General features: G+C 30.4%; 3 protein-coding genes across 6 annotated transcripts; 2 read left to right on the top strand and 1 right to left on the bottom strand.

Moving 5' to 3' along the window:
• Positions 1-825: 825 nt before the first annotated feature.
• On the top strand, positions 826-13,585 carry LOC141530509 (uncharacterized). Of its 4 annotated transcripts, none has more exons than XM_074247651.1 (19): positions 826-1,116; positions 1,702-1,791; positions 1,886-2,341; positions 2,917-3,129; positions 3,204-3,431; positions 3,505-3,965; positions 4,109-5,082; positions 5,576-5,904; positions 5,970-6,065; positions 6,150-6,278; positions 6,554-6,928; positions 7,089-7,272; positions 7,343-8,232; positions 11,391-11,867; positions 11,929-12,018; positions 12,098-12,254; positions 12,451-12,781; positions 12,894-13,062; positions 13,440-13,585. In XM_074247651.1, exons 1-19 carry the CDS (start codon positions 1,111-1,113, stop codon positions 13,467-13,469), a joined length of 5,685 nt encoding a protein of 1,894 aa, XP_074103752.1. In that variant the 5' UTR covers positions 826-1,110; the 3' UTR covers positions 13,470-13,585. The 4 variants fall into 4 exon arrangements, with proteins under 4 accessions (XP_074103752.1, XP_074103751.1, XP_074103753.1 ...); XM_074247650.1 differs by lacking the exon at positions 12,894-13,062 and adding an exon at positions 13,118-13,286; XM_074247652.1 differs by lacking the exon at positions 12,894-13,062 and adding an exon at positions 13,118-13,286 and having other exon boundaries at positions 830-1,116; positions 1,705-1,791.
• Positions 13,586-14,276: 691 nt separating this feature from the next.
• Ppd3 (protein phosphatase D3) lies at positions 14,277-17,895 on the top strand. The gene is made up of 7 exons (XM_074248826.1): positions 14,277-14,489; positions 14,717-15,106; positions 15,193-15,479; positions 15,793-15,898; positions 15,976-16,426; positions 16,511-16,592; positions 16,978-17,895. Exons 1-7 carry the CDS (start codon positions 14,396-14,398, stop codon positions 17,035-17,037), a joined length of 1,470 nt encoding a protein of 489 aa, XP_074104927.1. The 5' UTR covers positions 14,277-14,395; the 3' UTR covers positions 17,038-17,895.
• A 58-nt stretch (positions 17,896-17,953) lies between these two features.
• On the bottom strand, positions 17,954-19,255 carry LOC141531215 (nucleoside-triphosphatase THEP1). Its single transcript, XM_074248829.1, has 4 exons — positions 19,123-19,255; positions 18,462-18,633; positions 18,297-18,402; positions 17,954-18,223 (listed from the first exon to the last, which is right to left on the bottom strand). The coding sequence occupies exons 1-4, from the start codon at positions 19,175-19,177 to the stop codon at positions 17,954-17,956; spliced, it is 603 nt and encodes a 200-aa protein (XP_074104930.1). The 5' UTR covers positions 19,178-19,255.
• Position 19,256: the final 1 nt, after the last annotated feature.

The following is a 19,256-nucleotide window of genomic DNA, read 5'->3' on the forward strand; positions in this document are numbered from 1 at the left end:
TAAAGTTTTGTCTCTTGTTTATAGTCTTCAATAATGCCTTACTATTGGATTTATTTATCTTTTAATTTATTTAATTTTGAAATATTTATATGACATTTTATTTAGCTGTCACTTGACAATTTTTTAATTTTCTTTGAGAAAAAAATTATTTAAAAAAAATTGCATTTTTAGATTATTAAAATTCCTACAAGTCCATTTTTTTAATTACTTTTTTTTACTATAATTTATTTATTAAAGAAAATTAAAAAAATTGTAAAGTTATCGATTGGTAGAGTGACATTTCTTACCATGCCAGCAAATTCGACTGGTAACTTATCGATTTACTGATTTTTTTAGTTTATTTTTGTTATTTTGTTATGACTGTAAAAAGAAAACATTTAAAAAAAAAGAAGAAAAGAGACAAACAGTGGGGAACCGATCCAAATATTTCAAATAGTGTCAAAACATTTTTATAATTATTGATAAAATATGACAATTTAAAATAAACAAAGAAATTTGGATCATTTAAAATTATATTTTATTCTGGCATTATCCTCAAGATTATTTTTTTCAAAAACTCTTCTGGATGAAGATCATATTGGTATTAATTGAAGAAAAAAAAACATATGCGGTAAAAAAATAAAAAAACAAACAATTTAACAATAATTATGCTGCAGGCTTCAGGTAAACTAATTAATTGTACAATAAACAATTAAAAATTGTAAATTTTATTTGAAATTGATTGGATATATTGTATATACCACCAACTTGTATGTATACCTAGACATCCATTTTTATTACAATAAGTTTATTTTTAATAGACAAAGTGAGAAAAAAAGTCTTCTGACACTTCCGGGTGATTATAAAGACCCCGATATATTTACAAGATCGCGGATACTCGGCAGAAGGTGGCAGCAATCCAAGCTTTTCGAATCCCAAAATAGAATGGCTACATTAGCTGCTGGCTGAGGTTTGCAGCAGTGCAACAGACGTTTGTCGCGGCTTAGAAGCCCTGAAGAAGTTTTGTGAACCGACGAGAAGAGACCGGTCGAAAAATATTTTCTCCACCGGTTGCGGTCGGGATAATTTTCTAGAGTTTCACCGCCATCCTGGATACTTCTCCTGGACCACATGAGCGTAAGTTTATAATAAAACTCTTAACTACGAATAGATTTTTTCTAATTCTTTAAATCCCATCCCGAGTAACACTTATAAAAACTAAAATACCTCTTGTCCATATATATATATATATCAAGCTCGATTTATTTTTGATACTTTTTTATTGGATCTTTAGCATTAAAAATGGATATAAATCTGTGTGTTTATTATTTTATATTTTATTATTCAATAAGTTAACGTGTTGAAGAATGTATTGAGACTATAAACTAAGATGTGATCTGTTTGTTGACTGAAGAAACATTGCCATAAGCTAGATCTCAACGAGTGAATGTGTAGTCACGATGCTTAGTTTATTTTTGGCCGAGAGCAATGCTTTTTCCTTAGTTTCACAAATAGATTCTGATCATCTCATCCTGTTCTGTCGCTATAATACTCTCCCACATCTTATTATAAAATACTTACAACAATCATCGTCATTCTTTTATCATAATTCATAATTATTTTATTAATAACATTACTTAATTCAACGCAATTTAATTTTTATAATGTAACATATTTTTAAAATTATCAGATACTGTCTTTTGATTTTAATTGTTGAAACAGAAGTCAGGAGCAGAAAAGTGGCGGCCAATGGCCATTTCTAATCCATCAACACGCTTGCGAATGGCACGTTCAATGCCTCATTGGGTTATGGTATTTTTTATTATATATTTATTAGCAATAGAATATAAATAATTAAAAATTTAATGATAACAATAATAAAAATGATTGATTTTTTGTTCAAAAGGCACAAGAACAATCAAAATCAGCAGAAAAATCACGACGACCGCCAACACCACCTAAAATCCCGCCACCATCTCTAACCGGCGACTGCGGCGATCCCGACTACGAAGTAATCGAGTTTACAGGAAACCCCCAGCAGACTTCGAGGACTAATAATAACAGCAAAGCATTAGAACTTACAAGAATAACATCAACAAACAACAATAATAATGTCAATAAATGTGCTCTGTGCGGCGCGCATAATTTATTCGCAAGATGTGACGCGTGCAATGAAAATTTTTGTGAGACTTGCGACGACATGAATCATAAACATCCCAAACGACGTGGTCATGTACGCAGACGAATCGTAACTAATCATAACCAGATGAACTTTCGTACTAGACCACCATTACCACCAAAAGGCGAAACTCCACTGAATCCTCCAGTACCACCGCCGAGAAGAAATCGTAGAAATACTCAGGTAGGATGCGCTCTATCCTGATCACTTAGATCCTTTGAAGTCTAATTGTATATGTAAATATTATATTTTTGTACGAAATTCTGCATTATTTATTTTATTTATTTATTTATTGGAAGTGTGCTTAATTAACTTATGTGAAAATTATTTATTTTAGAAAAATTTTATTTTTTATAAATTACGCAGAGTTTCGTTAGTTAGTCGAGTCACACTATAATGATGATAAATATTAATAATTCTATGTCACACCGAGGCGACAATTATTTATTTATTGATTGTATAAATAATTTATGTAATCAAGTCGACTTGAACGGACATTACAGGACTAATAGTTATCACAAATAGTTGCTTTAATTCCTAAACCCTAAACCCTTTTATATATATAAATTTATATTACAAACAATAAACATAAATAAATTTAAATAATCATCGACACGAAGAATCACAACCAAATGAGTGTAAATGTTGGCGATCACGCTTTACGTTATCAATTTTTTGGCTTTCACACTTTTGAAAATTAAGATTAATTATGATTATCAAGATCCCTCAGCTATTAAATGTAAGGTTTACGCGCCTAGGCAAGGCCGTCGGTTAATCAGGATCCAGGAGGCATCTCGTTTTCCGATAAAGTTGGAAGTTTGAAAAGAAACAACATCAATGTCCAGGGAAGACCGTTGCCATCAGCGCCAGAATCACCGTTAATTGCATCTAAGTCCGTCCAGTTGCTTAATAATTCTCATAATGCTAATGATCCCAATGGAGCTGGCATGGATAAAATGTCAACACTTCAGGTTTAATTAATTTCTTATATATTTATCATAAAATATTAGCTTTATTTAAATTATGAATTAAATTTATTCGATAGGAGAGATATAGAAAGTATCAGGAAGCTATGAGAGCTCAGGATGCAAATAGAAGAAGAATTCCCACACCGGAATCTCCGAGAGAAGCTCCAAGTCCTAGACCAGTGAGTCTTGGTAGTTCTAGAGGTAATTTGATGGTACCTCCGCCACCTCCAAGAACTGGAATGATGCAATCGTCGAGTGTTTGTGACTTGTCATCTCAGAACTTATGGAACCCAGCAATGCAACAGGTAATTCATCAATCATTTTCAATTTTTTAATTTCATTAATAAATTCATTTATATTCCATTTAATATTGTTTAGGCTCAATCGATGGCTCATCTGACTCAGCGTATGCCGATGATGTGGTACCCACCACCAGGAAGTCCATGGGACAATCCAATCAGTGGTTCTACGATGAGCTTAAATCATCCAGCAATGTGGGGTTATCCGATGGGTTATAATCAAGCAATGTTACCTCCTCATTATCCGTCAGCTAATGTATCCAGGTGCCCTAGTCCAGCGAGAAGTTACAAGTCTGGCAGACGCAGTAGAGCTGCTTCGCCGTCGTTCAGCCAAAAGTCTAGAAAATCTGTAGTGTCGAGAGTAAGGCGGTTACCGAATTCGACTGACGCGAGTTCTGAAGAATCTGATGACTCTGATTTTGATGATCAGTTGTCTAGAAGCTCGAGAAATCTTCGGAGGCCTAGTGTATCGTCGAGGCGAACCACGAGATATCATGATATTGATGACAATAGGTCGACAATGTCTCGAAGTCGTCGAGGGTAGGTTTTGATTTATTTTTTATCGAGCTTTTTTATTATTTAATAAAGCAAAATTTTATTTATTTATAGTTCACAAATCACGGCAGTCACATAGTGACTGCAAGGTTACTAGTTTAATATTAATATTTTAATTTTGTTTACAGAAACTGGAGATCTGAGGACAGAATCAACGGAATAAATTCTTCATCATCACGAAATTTGGACTATGAAGATTTAGAGTTCCGTTCAGTGTCTTCTAGACAGCAGTCAGAGAATGACGATCTTCGCAGAAGAAGAAATACAATGGATCATTATTTATCTTCGCGACAAAATTCCGAAACTGATGATAGCCGTGGCCGTAAACGTACTGAGCCTACAAGTGTTAATCCAGACTCACGATCGCGTTTAATGTCCTCTCGACATAACTCAGAGACTGAAGATGATCATAGATTGCGACGCAAAACAGAATCTTTTAATAATGATGAGAAACTGATGAAAAATAATGGGACATTACGAAGTCGTCGAAAGTCTAATGCTGAATACGAAAGTGAAGTCTTAAACAAAAAAACGAATTCAAATACTACACAAAACAGACTTGCCAATTCGTCTGATAGTACTGGCGAGTTAATTACGACTAATAATAATAATAGTAATAATAAGCGCGCTGAATCAATTGTTAGGGAAATACAAAAATCTCCTTTGAGAGAAGTAAGAAAGTCAGTTGAAAGAGAAATTGTCAGGGAATCAACTCCTAAAGAATCAATAAAAGAACCAACTCCAGAGAAAAATCATAAAGTACAGCCTGATGAAAATATTAAACAAGATAAAATTAATGAAGCGAAATCTTCGATATCTCTGATTAAAGAAACTTCTCAACAACCAGCAACGGTAGAAAAGACTGAAGAAGATCAAGAATGGGCATGCGAACATTGTACGTTTATAAATGAAGCTAAAGAGCGGGTTTGTATTGTCTGCTGCAAAACAAAGCGGAGTGCGCTCCCTCCCAGTCCCGAGAATACTCCAGAATCTTCAGAAAACGTTCAAGAGTCCACACCTGAAACGGCAACTAAAGTTTCCAGCATAAAAATGTCCAATGGCGAAGAAAGTGGGGACAGCGCTGCGACTACCCAAAGCAAAGGTAGAACGAGACGAAAAATAAGCTTTTCTTTTGGTACTAAAGTATTTAAATAGTTTAAAACAAGTTAACTATTTTAAAAATATCAGAAGATTAACTATTAATATATATATATATATATATATATATATATATATATATATATATATATATATATATATATATATATATATATATATATATATATATATATATATATATATATATATATATATATATATATATATATATATATATATATATATATATATATATATATATATATATATTTAACTATTAATATATATATTTAAATATCATAATTTATTTTAAAATTCTTAATCATTTTATTTTATTTATAAAAGCTATGTAACGTGTCTTGAATGAATAATAAAGAAATATTCGAATAAAAATTGAAACACAAAGAAAATTTCTTTTTTTTTTATTATTCATTCAAGTGATTCCTATCCTACATTTGTCGATATTTTCCTTTACCAATTTATTTATTTTATTGCAGATGTAGAAATAGTCAAAAATGACCAAGAATTAAATTCAAACATTGTTGAAGATAATCAAACAAATAAGGTAGAATCGGCATTAAATTCATCGGTTCATGAGAACATAAAAACCCATGCTTCAATATCTACATCCACTTCTCCTATTAAGGAGTTGGAAGAAACTGCTTCTGAAGTTATAAAAACCCAAGATAATGTCCCTCCACCAGGTCCTATATTGTCGCCAACTCCTATTCGAGCTTCAGAAACTCCTATTGGACCTTCACCCGTCCCTTCGATTGCTTCAATAGAAAGGGGGACATCACCTCCACCTCAAAGTATCGCTACTCAGGTTTGCATTACTTTGGTTGATTTATTTATTGGAATTATATTAATAAAAAAATATTAATATTTTAGACTTATGAAGTACCACCTAAAAATAATGGAGTAGGAAAAAAATCCAAAGAATTTCGCGATCAAAGAGGAATTTATCAAGATGAAAGTGATGGCGAGGTACGTAATTTATTGAAATAAGTAATTTAAAGAGTACTATTTGCAATATTTATAATTGATATTGGAAGTGAGATTTTATTATAGGAAATAAGATACACAAATAGTCCAGATTTGTATCCTCGAGTCCATTATCAGCATATTAATCAACCGACTTCGTCTCATGGAACAAGAAGAAATTCTATTGACTCAACGCATCTTTATTTTCATTCTAGGGTAAAAAATTAACTGTGACCTATTTTTCCTTAACTGTAATTCCTCTTTTTCCTTTTTTGTTTATATTATTTTAATAATTTATTTATTTTTTATTTATAATCCAGAAGTAGATGCTTTTTTAAATTTTTGTTTATTGTTTGTACTTGATTTAATTGCGTAGCCTCGGTGTGATCATAGAATAATTACAATAACTTTAGATTGATTTAAAAAGAAATTATTTTGCGTTTGTAAATGTAAAGTAGTATTTAAAACTAAATAAAACAAAACTGTTACAGGACATTAATCAATCGAGATATCATCAAGACTCGCCAACAATTGGACCGGTGTCTCCAAGTGTATCAACTTTGACTCGTCAAGGCTTGGAGATTGTTGAACTTTTACGTGAAGCTGAGCGTCAAGGATTTTCAGCTGATGACATTCAAGTAGCACTGGCACAAGGCGCTGTTAATCCTATTGATTGGCTAATAAATCAGTGGCCACATCTCATTGAAACTGTTCAGATTCTTGTTTCGACCAGGAGAAAAGAAATGCCTGATTGTAAAAATGACATTGGATTTTTATCAATTGTTGAAGCGAAAGAAGTTTTGCGCGCCTGTAAAGGTGATGTTTGGATGAGTGTCACTCGTGCTATTCAACTCAGGCAACAAAAGGTTTGTTAAAAATAAGATGATAATTATAATTTGAAATTTTTAATACACTGATAAAAAAATCAACTTGACTCACGAACTAAAATCTTGAGTCAAGTTAATTTTTTTATCAGTGTAGTAAAATTTATAAATACTAAAAAAAAAATTTTTTTTAATAATTTAGGTCGCCGGAATAAAAGCTAAAGGTAATTTTTCATTAGTTGATGTTGTTCAAGCACTTGATAATAATGCAGGCAATGAAGATCTAGCGTTATTAGAATTACAAAAAAATCAATTGAAACCATTTCTAATGCGTATATGGGGTCCGCCTGCTGGGGTGGAAAATGATGAAGCTGCTCCTCGTAAGGGTAAATTGATTGATTTTTTTATTAAAATTTCTCTAAAATATTTAATAAATTATTCAATTATCTGATATAGATGCAGCGAATGAAGCTGAAGTTGCGGGGTTGAGTGAACTCGTAGGAGGAGCGATGGATTTGGATGCACTGAAGCAGGTAATACCTTCACTTGATAATTTAGCAGAGTTGCAGGCTGGGTGTAAGCAGGATTCGACAAGAACAAAACCAACCGATCAGTTGTTGAAAAATGTTGAGCAGGCGGATGACAAAAATATTGGTAATAATTCTAATAATTTATCCAACAGTTTTAAAGACAGCGACATACCTTGCACTTCACCAAGCTCGAAGACTGATCTGAACAAATTAGAATCTGGAAAAATTTTACTTCAAAAAAATGGAGATATTGGAAATAAAATCGAATCTCCTGAACAAAAATCAGATAAAAAAGATTTAGGTCAAACTGAAGAAATTAAAAAACAATCGGAGAGTTCTGCGCAAAATTTAGCTGTTGAAAATTTATTATTAGCAACGAAATTGCCTGAACAAGTTCCTGTTGAAGAATTTTCGGCTAAATTGGAACCAAAAGTTGTTTCTAATGATAAAATTGATGCAGTATTAAATGTTCCAATTGAAACTCTTCAAGTGTCTACACAAGAATCCGAAATCGTTGATAAAGAAATAGTAAAGGAAGAAAATAAATTGGAAGTAAATTTGCCCGTTGAAATTTCTTCTAAAAAGATAGTTGAAATAAAACAAGAAGTAATTAAAGAAATACCTAGTAAAGAAGATGTTAAGTTATCTATTGATGCTTCTAGTGAATCAAAAAAACTTTTAGAAACCGAAGAAACTGTTGTAGAAACTAATATTCCTGTAAAAGAAGAAATAATTGTAAGTAGTGTAAGTGAAGTTGATAAATCGGACATTCTTAATATTACCAAGAATAAAGACGAGGAAGTATTTGATAAAGCGGTACGTATTTCTGAATCAGAAATAAAATTTGAGAGCCAAGAAAAACTAAATCAAGCAACGCCGAGCGTTTTATCTGCGCCTCCATCACGCATGACTGCCCTAAAATCATTAAAAAATCGATTGACGAGTATGATATCTAAATTTCCATCAATGAAACTCAGTTATGAGAAACCAGAGTCAATGGGAATCAATCAAGTTAATTACAAAGAATCAATGGATTCATCGCTTTATTCTCATCCTAATTTAATTATTAACAATATTAACCAACACGCTTCTAATGGAATTAATAATCATAATAATACTGATAAATTAAATGACGAAATTATTTCACATGATTGCGCTTCAACTCAAAATCATTTGAAAACATTTACATCATCTGCTATCATTACACCCACAAACAAAGAGGTTGTTCAAAAAATTAATGGTATTAATAAATATAATGAAACTATTAATTCAGCTTCTTCTTCTGACGATCAAGCAGTTTTAAAAAATATTGCAAGAGAGTACGAGTCGCCTGTATTTTTTCAGAATACTCTGAGTAATGCAGAATCTCGGGATATTAAACGTAGCACTATTTATATTGAACCTTTGATGGTTAGTAAAGATAAAATTAATGAAGACTATATTAAAAATAATGTAGAGTTAGTAGCAACCGTAGACGTAGAAGTTAATGAGGAAAATCATAAGCTAAAAGATCAAGATTTAAAAATAAAAATGACAGAAACTGAAAATAATTATAAAAACTTACAAATTAATCAAGAAGTAGATAATGTTGAAAAAATTGATAGTAATAAAAATAAAATGGAAATAGATATTGTTAATGAATCTGGAGATAAAGATGACTTGTTTGTTGACGCCTCTAGTTCACCTGAAACATTTGAGCTGAAAATTACAGAGTTTCCCTTGTTGATTGTTAATGATGCTGCGCCTGTAGAAAATCCTCCGGTGGTTCGAGGCTCGCTGACAATAAATTTATCACGATTTTCTGATATGAAGGAATTGACGACCGAAATGCTTCAGTTCGCTAGTCAAGAAATATTAGAAAATGAATCAACAGGACCTCTGTCACATTTAGAAGCTGAGCTCCCGGAAATTTTTTCCGCAAGCTCGAAGATAGAAACGTCAATTGAAATAAACGAATCTGCGGTTAAAACTGACAGCGTTCAGACTAATTATTTCATTCCCAAGCCGAAAGCGAGGTCTAAATCACCGGTGAAGAGATCATTTGTGTTGAGAAAGTTGCCCGCTCGTAAGTGCTTTGTCGGAACAAAAAAAAGTTTTAATTTTGGAGGAGTACCAAAAGACACTGCGTTGACCAGAGCTAAAGAATGCACTGATAAAATTGCGGCCAAATCATTGATGTCTAGTCGAGGTGTGAATCAAGTTAAGAAATCTGAGGTTGTTGATGTGAATCGAAAGGGTGAGTGTGATAAAAAACCAGAATTAGTTTCTCAGACAGAAAAGGTTGAAAGAGAAAAAAAAATGAATCTGTCTAGTCTAAAAATAGATAAAAGCTTTATTAATAAACCTACTCTGAAAAGTAAATTACCTTCGCGAATACCGATTTTCCAGAAGAAGCCCTGGGTTACGGGGCAAACGATATCTGTAGCTAGTCAAAAAATAATAGAAGTTAATGTTTTGAAGCCTACCAATTCAAGTTTTAATGTCCCACGACGAACTATTCCTATCTTGCAGCCGTTAGTTGGACCTCCAGCTGATAATAAAAATAAGGAAGGTGGAAATGAAAGTAATGAAGTGAGCAAAAATGTTAATGGTAAAGTACAAAGTGAAAAAGAAAATAAAAATTGTGTTTCTAAATTGAGAGATGATGGAAAATTATCAAAAAATAATGAGACAGCTCAGAGTAAAGATTGTTCAAAAAATATAATTCGAGGGTTGACTTTTATTAAAGATGAAAAAGATATTTCAGGTATTGATAAATCCAAGATTAATGAATCCGTTAATCCTGAAAATGATTGTAAAGATGAATTTAATAAATATTCTTCTGAAGCAAGTGTAGATGTAAGTGATGAAGAAGAAGTCGATGATGATGAAGAAGAAGAAGAAGAAATTGAGGAAATTGAAGAAATCGAAGATGAAGAAAGTTCTGAAGAAATTAGTGATGAAGAAGAAATAGAAGAAGAAGAATTAAGTGACTCCGAAACAACTGACACGAATACAAAGAGTTCAGTAATTATGCGTCGAATAAATTCAACTGAAGAACTTACTAATGCAGAATTAATGTTGAAGAAAACTTTAGATAATATTAAAGCAGAGATATCTGATTCAGAATGTGAAGAAGTTAGTTCTAACTCTCAAAAGTCTGAAAGAAGTGATGAAGCTGAGTTATCTGAATCAAATGACTTGCCAGAAGATCCTATTGAACCAAGTACTACAAAAAATGACATCGATGTTGAATCTACGATTGTGTTAACTCTGCCTAAAAGAAAATCTACTGAAATAGAAGGCGAAGAGAATGCAGTTTCTCAAAGTACGTCTAAAACAATAAGACTAAAAGACTCAAAAGTATTAAAAGTAAGCGTTACTGAACCTGAGGTAGTTGTAAATAAAAAAAAAGAGTCACGTAAACAGTTTTCTATTGTCGCCGAATATGTTCAGCAGTTTGAAGGTGATTCTTTAAAGTATGAAAGGAGGAATTCGAAAACTAAACAACAGGAAAGTGTCCAGATTACACAAGACCAATCACCCGTTAACGAGAGGGAGGTCAGTAGACGTGTCGAGTTATTAAACGTATATCTTCTTCATAGGAATTTTGTCTGCTGAACGTAATTAAATAAATGCTACATTGATAGTACATCGGGCAAACACTAATTTCTACAAACGACTTGAAACCTTTATCTATTTTTTAATTCATAATTAGCCAGATTAATTACAGTAAAAAATATGAATGAAAAAATTTTAATTATTTCTAATGAATTGGTAGGTATTTATGATCTATCATCAATGCTTTCTGCAGTTCATTATCAAGCATCCGCTTATTTTGTCAGTAAAAAATATCATCAGTTATTAAGTTTCGTTGTTCGTTTTTAGACATTGGTAAAAAATTTAACTAATTAAATTTAAATTCTAATTATTTTTTCAACATAGAAAAACAGCGAATAGAAAATTTAAGAAAAAATATTCAATTTATTTCACAGAGAACTGCTCGGCGTTTACTAGCAGAAGGGCGAGTGTCCAGCTACGATGAAGCCGAGATAGCAGCAAGTTTAATTGGTCTCAAGTTCCAAGATGATGAGGCGATTCATGCTGCTAAAGAATGCACAAGCGTTGAATCTGCAATAGCGTTTCTTCAGCAAGAATGTGAACTCTGTACTGGTCGTTTTGCTGTCAGCCAGATAATCTCAATGCTTAAATGCATTCATCGATGCTGTAATGACTGCGCAAAAAATTATTTCACCATTCAGATAAGCGATCGTAATATAATGGACGCAGTGTGTCCATTCTGCAAGGAGCCCGACTTGAAAGATGCTACAGAAGATGAAGTTCTTGAGTACTTTAGTATTTTAGACATTCAATTAAAATCACTATTAGATCCACCGATCCACGAGCTATTTCAGAGGAAGCTGAGAGATAGAACTTTGATGCAAGATCCTAATTTTAAGTGGTGTGCTCAGGTAATTGTTGAAAAAAATTTATTAATTACAAATAATTATTGATGAAAAAATTTTTTTTCAGTGTTCTAGTGGATTTTATGCAAATCCAAATCAGAAACGATTGATATGTCCTGATTGTCGATCTGTTACTTGTGCATTTTGTCGAAAGCCGGTAAATTGTTTATTTAATTGTGTGAAGTAAAATTCTAATTTAATTTTTTATATTAATGTATTTAATTATTTAATTGTAGTGGGAAAAACAGCATGAAGGTATTACATGCGAACAATTCGAAGAATGGAAAAATGAAAATGATCCTGATAATCAAGCAATAGGATTAGCTAAGCATTTAGCAGACAATGGAATTGATTGTCCTAAATGTAAATTCCGTTATTCCTTATCACGCGGAGGTAAATTATATTCTGCATATCGACTTTCTAACTAACAAATTGTCTAACTCTGTTGCTACATCAAAGTGGTAAAAAGCCACCCTCTAAAAAATAAGCAGTTAGACCAACTATTAATTAGACCGTCGATATAATAATTTAAATCAAACAGTTTATTGCTTCATCAAATTTTAAAGTAAATACATTTGTTATTTTAAAGGTTGTATGCATTTCACGTGTAATCAATGTAAGTATGAATTTTGCTGTGGCTGTGGAAAAGCTTTTATGATGGGTGCCAAGTGTACAGTCAGTCCCTATTGCGCAAAACTTGGTCTTCATTCTCATCACCCACGAAATTGTCTTTTTTATCTTCGTGACAAAGAACCAGCTCAACTCCAAAGTCTTTTGAAAGGCCACGGCATTGAATTTAACACCGAAAATTTATCAGGAGATCGCAAATGCAAGGTTCAATTGCAAAAAGAAACACCAACTGGAGTTATAGATGCCGTTTGTAACTCAGATGTTGTGGAAAATCACGCCGGACTATGCAGGTAATTAAAAAATAGTATTATTCATTACCTTGAATAAAAAATTAAAAATATTTTGGAAATATTTGGAAGATTACTATTGTTTATGGTTTATAAAAAAAATTGTACAATCTAGGATTCATTATAACGAGTATCTAGTCAGAAAAATTCGTTTGTCAAAATTGGAACCACTATCGTTATTTAATATTGATGATCTAGAGACTTGCATTAAACGTGCTGGGTTAAATTTACCCGCAAATTGGTATCGACGTGATCCTGAGGATTATCGTCGTGATCTCGCGGAGGTAATTTTACAAGTAAAAACATGAGTTAAATTAAAAAAGGCACTTTTCCCCGCAGGCAGCACTACGTTGAGTACTTGGCAGGCCTGGTACTCAAGTCAAAACTGGACCCTGTGACGATATTTGATTTGAACGAGACGAAGCAGGAGTTGCGCCGCCGGGGAAAAGTCCCGCCTATCAAAGCACAAGAAATGTCCGAGCAGGATTACCTCAGGACGTGTATTCAGGTGACTGATTCACACACGCTCCTTAGTTTAATCCTCTTCTGGATAACACCGCTTACTTACTAAAATGCATGCTGTAAATAATCTGCTTTCTGTAACTAATGATATTTCAATTTATATCTGTGACATTTTGAACTAATATTGATTTATTTTCAGGTAGTGCAAAAAGAAATTCCACTGGAGTAATCGTTATTATTTTTAATATCTAAATTTTATGTATTTATTGTTATTCTATTAATAAATTATGTATAGAATTGTTTTAAATAGTGTAATATTTAAATAAATAATTCAAAAATTATTTATCCAAGCTGTCAATTTTAACTAAAATTAAAATTACTTTTAAAAATTATGATTATTTTAGTTTATAAGGAATAAAAGAAAACAGTTATAAAAAAAATTTTTAAATATGATTTAAAATTTTGCTTATTTTCTTAATAATATAGAAGATTAAGGAAATTAATGTAGCACATATTTAATAATTTTAAAATCTTTACAACAAATAAAATATGGCAAAAAAAGCAAACACAGTTCTTCTTACCCAAATAAGTACTTTGCAAAAAAATTAAAAAAAATCAAATTATTTCACTCGAACTTTCTAATTTAACGCTCAGAAAATCAAGAAATAAATTATGTTTTAATAAAAATTTTTAAAAAATTTTCTGAACTGACACTTTCACACAAAATGGAGCGAATAAATAAAAAGTTCTGCTACTGCAGTTTGATTTAAAAATAAATCGATATATCGATCTCGAATTTCTCTTCTGTATGAAGTTAGGTCTAACTATCATTTGCAGTCGAAAGCTGTATTTAGGTCGATCGGTCGATCAATGAGTGACAAGTGAGTAACTTCAAAGTAAATGAACGCCTGTAAATTTAATAATCACATTTCTGTAGAGTAAAATATATATATATATATATATATATATATATATATATATATATATATATATATATATATATATATATGTATATATAATATTATGATAGGTATATACCTATCACGAGTATTTTTAATTTAATGCCTTATTATTTACTGAATATATTAAAACATTATTTATAATTAATACTCAATATCCACTTTTACGGTGGTATAGTATTAAAATATCAGCAATATGAGTGATAATTCGGTAAAAGAAAAAGTTGTGTCGCCTGAACAAGCCGCAGAGGCGGAAAAATTCAAAGAATCGGCGAATGTTTATTTCAAAAGTATGTTAATAATTTATTATATTTTTAATTACATATTAATAAAACAAATTATTAATCAAAATTGCATGTTTTCATAACGATCAATTTTCCTAGTTATTTCATAGTCACGTGTTTGGTTATAATCTAACCCCACCATGTGATTCTATTTAAATATACTTATTATTTAATTACTCTGAAATAATATTTAATGTCTTGGATAATTTGAATTTATTAATTTAATTTTACAGTACAGAGCTATGATGAGGCCATCGAGAATTACACCAAAGCGATAGAATTAAATCCATACATGGCATCTTACTATGGAAATCGAAGTTTTGCATATCTTAAAACGGAGTGTTTTGGTTATGCGTTAAACGATGCCTCCAAAGCGATTGAATTGGATAAAAACTATGTTAAGGGCTACTGGCGACGTGCTGCAGCTTACATGTCATTAAGTAAATTTAAATTAGCTCTTAAAGATTTTGAAACAGTCACAAAAGCTCGACCTCACGACCAAGATGCTAAACTTAAGTACACTGAGTGTTTTAAAATTGTCAAAAAGTTGGCATTCGAAAAAGCCATTTCAATTGATGATAACAAAAAAAACATTGCTGATTCTATAAACTTAGATTCAATGGGTTAGTTATTAAATTAATCATTATTCTTAAGTCATTATTATCGGTAGCATGATTAATCATTTTTTTTTTTTTTTTATTTTACTCAGCAATTGACGATGATTATAATGGACCAAAACTAGAGAATGGTAAAGTTACGTTAGACTTCATGAAAGATTTACTCAAATGGTATAAGGAGGAATGTAAATTACACAGGAAGTATGCCTACCAAATTCTTCTAGACGTTAAAAACTGGTTCATGGCGCAACCTAGTTTGATAGACGTTGCAATACCTGATGAAAATAAATTTACTATTTGTGGTGATATTCACGGTCAATTTTATGATCTGTTGAATATTTTTGAACTTAATGGTCTGCCATCGGAAACTAATCCTTACGTATCCTTTTTTTCTACTACAATAATGAATCATCTATATTACTTAAAGTATAAGAAAAATTTTGTGTCCAGGATAGTCATATGATAAAATTGGTCATTCTCACCGATAGTCAATTTATTATGATAAGTAAATCAATAGTTAAAAAATTACAGTGCAATTTAACAAAAGTCATTATCTAATAAAGCAAAATTTTTTTTATTTATAATTTACAAGTCATAGCAGCCACACAGTGACTGCAAGGTTACTAGTTTCATTATTATAAATCATGATTATGATATTAATTATTATCTTTTTCCTTAATTAATTTAATCAGTTATTCAATGGAGATTTTGTAGATCGAGGTTCATTCTCGGTAGAATGTATATTTACGTTGTTTGGATTCAAGTTATTATATCCAAACCATTTCTTTATGTCTAGAGGTAACTTAAACCGAAATTTATTATTTATCAATTAAATAATCATAATTCTAAGTATATTAACTGATGACTTTTACCAGGAAACCATGAGTCTGCAATAATGAATCATATGTACGGATTTGACGGTGAAGTGAAGGCTAAGTACACTAACCAAATGGCTGCATTGTTTACCGAAGTCTACAATTGGTTGCCATTAGCCCACTGTCTAAATAAACGAGTTCTCGTAATGCACGGTGGATTGTTCTCAAGAGACGATGTTACTCTCCAGGAAATCCGCGAAACTGACAGAAATCGACAGCCTCCGGATGAAGGCGTTATGTGTGAATTGCTATGGTCTGATCCTCAACCACAGATGGGACGAGCACCCAGCAAACGGGGTGTTGGAGTACAATTTGGACCTGATGTGACGCATGAATTCTGTAAACTGAATGGTCTTGATTACATAGTCAGAAGCCATGAAGTTAAAAATGATGGCTATGAAGTTAGTCATGACGGAAAGTGTATAACTGTCTTCTCAGCTCCCAACTATTGGTAAATTTATTGACGTTTATTATTCATCTCTATTGTATTCTTTGAATATGTTGTAAGTATTAAAAATTTTATTTTTTACTCTAGCGATACAATGGGTAACCGTGGTGCCTTCATTACACTTAACGGCAAAGACATGAAACCGCAATTTACATCTTACGAAGCAGTGGTAAGATAAAATATTAATTATTTTTGATAAAATATTTTTAAAAGGGATTAAAAATTGAAATTTTTTTATTTTTTTTTTAATGATCTCTTTTTAAACTCTAAAAAGTTTATCTATACTTTAATCTAAATAAGTTTTACGATCAATCTAATGAGTACTAATTAAATCAACACTTACAAAAATAGATTGTTGAAGAAAAAAAACAATCAAAGTTCTGCTCAAGTCTCGTATTGAATGACTTACGCCAGATTCTGAATATTTTTATTATTACAATTGAATAATTTAATTATATATTTGAAAAATCTGATGTAAAAAATCAATTTTTATCCCTTTAAGTAAAAATAAATTTTTACTAAAGAGTTTACTAAATTATTGATATTTTTTTTAGCCTCATCCGAATGTTAGGCCAATGCAGTACGCAACTTCGTTGATGAAATTCATGATCTAATGAAATAACTGCTATTATTAAAAGTTTAATTTATAATAGCAATAATATTAATATTAGTAAGAACAATGAATTCATTCAATTATTAAATATAATAATGATAATGGTAACAATAACAGTATATTGATAATAATTTAAAAAAATTCAAGTAGATCGATAAAAGTGTGCATAATATATTTGATACAATTGAAACAAAAAGCAACACACGCTTGAACTTTTACAAAAATCAAGGTAAAAATTGAAGAAATATCAACGTTCATAATAGAAATATAAAATCAGTTTGTACGATAGACTATGAATAATTTTTCGCAACGTAGTTAAGTGATAAAACAAACAAAAAACAAAATAATGCCGTGATAAGGAGCTAATGTGCTTTCTCATTTTTAGAAATCTTTTTATCGATTGTAAAATAGCGTTAGTTTCGATAATGGAGCTTGTTATTAAATGTAATCTTAAAATGTAGGGAAATATTACGAAATTAAATGTATTATTTTTCTAATTCGGCTCATTGAGTAAGTAAAGAAAAAAAAAGGCATATAGAATTAATTGGATGAAACAAATGGTATGTCTTTATCATTTTTATTTCATTTTAGCGAATCATGTAATTATATTATTATTCGATTGTAATTATCCATTATTAGGATAAATTATTATTAATTCTAATTATGATTATAAAATACTTGATACGTATGTGAATTCAGTATAAAAAATTAAATATGTAGTACAATGTAACCGTCAATCGTTTCTTCTATCGCATTAATACCAATTAACTTTTATACAAATTCGCGTTTTCGATTGACGGATTAATTTCAATTTGATATTTTGTTTTTTGTTAAATAATAAATAATGTTTATAATGTAATCCATTTATTTTTCATTTTCTTAAACAATATTATTGTAAGAAAAAACAAAAATTATTTTTAATTCATTGTTACTTTAATTATACTCTCTATTTCTTTAGGTAGTTTATCTCGATTTTGTCTGTTAACTTCATAAATTTTACAGTCACTTCTCTGATAAAGTTTTTCAAATAAACTGCGATGGCGTTGTGGAACTCTATCTTTTGCAGGAATCGTAGCAACGATGAACTTGGTCTTCGAAGAATTTTTTAAAAATAATTCTTCTACACAGTCACAAAATTGCTTGCTAAATAATTCCATTTTGCCAATTTCGTCGATCATCAGAATATCCTGAAAAAATAAAGGAATAATTTCACTTTTTATAAAAAAATTAATAAACCGTATATCGAAAATTATTTCTCACTGATTTTGATTTTAGTCTTGGTAATGCAACACTTTCAAATTTATCCACAAAGACTAGATAATTTCCTACTTTTATTTTCGATGGTTTTCTTCCTTCCAGAGAAGCTCTAAAAATATTAAACTATTACTCTATCATTTTTAAAACGAAATCAATCATTAAATATACTCAGTTCGTGCAAGCCAATTTCGTTGATCAAAATTTTTCAACGGCACAATATCAAATCCTATTCTTAATTTATCCGAAGATCTTATTTCTTCAGTATAAAATCCATCATAGTTAAAATTGTGTTTTTCAAATATTCCAACTATTTTTTTGCATATTGTTGTCTTGCCAATTCCTATAAATTAACAATTATAATTATAATTAATCCATGTAAAAAAAAAATAAAGAATTTTAATAAAAACTTTATTTAAAAAATAATGACACTGCTGACAGACATTAGGAATTTTTTTAGAATTTTTTAGAAATGATATTATTATGAAAAAATTTAATAAAAAAAAATTCCACGTGGAAATATTTAAAAGCATTTTTTTTTGTTATTGATTTTTTATAAAAATTAAAAAAATTGAAATTAAATTTAGCTGCCACTTCACAATTTTTTTAATTTTCTTTAACAAATAAATTATAGCAAAAAAAAATTATTAAAGAAATAGACTTGTAAAAATTTTAATAAATTAAAAATGCAATTTTTTTAAAATAATTTTTTAGAAAAAATTTTTTTGATAAAGAAAATTAAAAAATTATCAAATGACAGCTAACTTTAATGTAATATTATTTTTAATGTATTTTTTTATTAATTATTAAAATTTATTTAAATTTAAAATACCTGGTGGACCAGTTAAAAGTATTCGGGATATCCGTTGAGTGGCGCAAGTATCCATTATCAATGGTGTCCTGTCTATCTTGTTACATGTGGTAATGTAGTCAACAAAATAATCCAAAAGTGTGTGTTTTATTTCT

The sequence above is a fragment of the Cotesia typhae genome, unplaced genomic scaffold (genome assembly GCF_013202065.1).
Source record: "Cotesia typhae breed Kobodo isofemale line unplaced genomic scaffold, CoteBio_Ctyphae contig_5, whole genome shotgun sequence".
NCBI classification, from domain to species: domain Eukaryota; kingdom Metazoa; phylum Arthropoda; class Insecta; order Hymenoptera; family Braconidae; genus Cotesia; species Cotesia typhae.